The following is a 2,765-nucleotide window of genomic DNA, read 5'->3' on the forward strand; positions in this document are numbered from 1 at the left end:
ATACTTTTTGAACATTACAGAGAAACCTCTGCTCCATGTATTACAATTTAAAATACATGATACATTATTCTGACCCACACAATTAGAAAATACTTCCTCAACTCATTGTTTCTTTGCAAGTCAGAAAATGGTTTTGTTGCCGAATGAGGAGGAACCTTTTTAAATGCTGGAGATTAATAGATGTAATTGTCAAAATGCAGTAATTGGTGATGTAATAACCATCCCGGATTAATTTACTCTCTTTTCTAGGAAATTGGAGACGACACTAACATAAAGACAACACACAAGGGTATACATATTTTATAATGGAAACTTAATTAAAATGATAGCAGTAAAACAATCCTTTTTTTTATGAATACCTGAGAATCCCTGCATGAAAACAGCAAAATTAACACAAAATTGAAACTGTAAAAAATATAGGAATGTCAAGAAGGCATTATAAAACTTCTTATTTTATACATTGACACTTCATAATAAAAAAGGCTGTTGCATTATATTTCAAGCCAAAAGGAAAAAGAAGTCTGCTAAACACACAAATATAAGTACAGTCAGAAAAGAACTAAAGCATTGGACGCAGAAAGGACATTTAAAATAATTGTATATTCATTATGTAAATAAATGCTAGAGACAAACATATTTGTAGTTTTTTATAATAAAAAGTTGTACAAAAACAGGATTTATATGCTCAAGATATATCTCTGAACAGTTTTCAGGTTTTCGTTATTGTTCTTCTGGACTTAAAACAAGCTGAATTGCTTGGTGTCTTCAGAAATATGCACTCTTTCTTCTGTTCTCCAGCACCCATCCTGCAGGGTTCATGTCAAGGCTTAACATTTTTAGCACCCAAGGGTCTGCCTGTGCACCTTTTATGAACTCATCCATGCTGACACAACCTGAAAAAGTAATGAACAGAGTGGATCAATCTCCTTTGGCTGAAATTATAATAGTTTTATTATGTCAAAGCAGATAGGAGGACTGACTGCTCACCATCTTTATCAGTGTCAACAGCAGCTAGGATTCGATCCACAGCAGCATCGACTGATAGTTGTGTATCACTCAGATCAGATTTCGAACATTTCTTTATCCGATAAATGCTCTTGTAAAAAAAAAGGAAAAATATGTAATTTCTGTTATTGAATTTTTGTCCATTTCAATTTTTTTTTGCTAGAACTGCAGCACAATACACATAAACTGCACATAAATACATTTTATGACCTTTATTTTTAGAAGCACATGTATACTATGATGTAAAAAAGGAGAAATACACTCCTCCTTAATTTAGACTGACCGAGCAGAAAACTGATGCTTTTTTACAACAGGATGATTCCGATCTTGTCTCTGTTTCTGTAAGACACGCTGCCATCAGTTTGTTACTAAGGGAGGCAAAAACATGTTTTTACTATTTTGGTAGTACATAACTAAATTTGATTCGTGAATGTCAGTTTTTTTATATCTTTACTTTCTGTTTTCAAAAGTGCTTCTATGAAGCCTCTGAGTTACACTAGGCAATATAGTTTGAAGTTTAAAGCCTAGAAAGCTGGGTAGAAAACTGCTCAGGAACTGTTTAGAAACTGGCTGTTAATGAATTACTTTAAGATTTTTTTATTTAAAAAAAAGCATTATTTATAGCCAGACATTTGCCATAGTGCGAGGCTCTGCTCTGCTGGTCTAATTTACTTTATTTTTGCTTTTGTTCACTTGTTACTTGAATTATTTTATGCTATTTTACTTTTTTTTTTTTTTACCTTTTATCTGTTGTTTTTAATGTTTTTAATGTATGGTACCTATTTTTGACAGTGGCCGAATAAAGGCTCCCTATAAATAGACATGAATTAATTAAATTGAAAAAAATTACATTGAGGAAAATACATTTTCAAAATGTATTTGTACTGCACACTTTTTGTGTGTGTTGTCCCAAACACTTTCATAGCGGGCGTGGCCTAATTTATGGTGTGTTCAAGGGCCAAGTACGTTTTATTTTGTTGTAAAAAAAAAACATATTTAGTGAAACGTTTAGTATTACATTTTTACAACATTAAAAATAATGCTTTATGCTTCACAGAAAGCTATAGTTTTAACGACTTTTTTCATTGACTGCTGTAAGTTAAGAAATGCAGTAAACTATAAACCAGATGTAGAGGATTTTGAACATTTTGTTTACAATAAAGCAGGACACACTCTTTTATTTTTCTAAAGGAAAAAAAAATCCTGAGTAGAACTACCGGTAATTGAATTTGATACTTGTAGCTGACTGGTGAGACTTACATCAATAATTGACCGCAGCTCACTCCTGTCCACAAAACCATTTCCGTCTTTGTCATACACCTTGAACGACCAGCGCAGCTTATGCTCCATGTCTCCTCGGAAAACTAGATTCAATGCTGCAACAAACTCTAGGAAATCGATTGTATTGTCCTAGAGGTTGGTGAAAATAGAGAAAAAAAAAGTTTCATTTGGTTATCTTTAAATGAGTGTGCCAAAGAAAACTTTAGGACACTCTTACCCCATTTTTGTCAAAAGCCCGGAACATGCTCTCAGCATAGTCAGATGCTTCTCCTGTTGGGTCCACACCAAAAAAACGCTTAAATTCGTGCAGAAAAAGTACTCCACTTGGACACTCCACAACAAACTTTCTGTACATATCCTGAAGGGCTTTGACATCAAACTCCTCCTTGCATTCTTTTTGCTGTGTCTGCCCCATAACTGAGCCACAAGTCCATAGTCTGTTTGCTGGTAAACTCCAGCATGGATTGCCCCACTTGAAG

The 2,765-nt window shown here is 33.8% G+C and overlaps 1 protein-coding gene across 1 annotated transcript; it reads right to left on the minus strand.

The window, feature by feature from the left end:
- Nucleotides 1-432: 432 nt before the first annotated feature.
- Nucleotides 433-2,765, minus strand: LOC101159805 (guanylyl cyclase-activating protein 2-like). Its single transcript, XM_004066930.3, has 4 exons — nucleotides 2,504-2,765; nucleotides 2,266-2,415; nucleotides 988-1,096; nucleotides 433-893 (listed from the first exon to the last, which is right to left on the minus strand). The coding sequence occupies exons 1-4, from the start codon at nucleotides 2,699-2,701 to the stop codon at nucleotides 766-768; spliced, it is 585 nt and encodes a 194-aa protein (XP_004066978.1). The 5' UTR covers nucleotides 2,702-2,765; the 3' UTR covers nucleotides 433-765.

This window comes from Oryzias latipes, chromosome 3 (genome assembly GCF_002234675.1).
Source record: "Oryzias latipes chromosome 3, ASM223467v1".
Classification (NCBI taxonomy): domain Eukaryota; kingdom Metazoa; phylum Chordata; class Actinopteri; order Beloniformes; family Adrianichthyidae; genus Oryzias; species Oryzias latipes.

Bases quoted from the DNA above. Each gene is read 5' to 3' on its own strand.
- LOC101159805 (XM_004066930.3), bottom strand. From the start codon at position 2,701: ATGGGGCAGACACAGCAAAAAGAATGCAAGGAGGAGTTTGATGTCAAA. The intron at 2,416-2,503 runs GTAAGAGTGTCC...ACCAACCTCTAG, and splicing joins GGGCTTTTGACAAAAATGGG to GACAATACAATCGATTTCCT. The intron at 894-987 runs GTGAGCAGTCAG...TTACTTTTTCAG, and splicing joins TGTTGACACTGATAAAGATG to GTTGTGTCAGCATGGATGAG.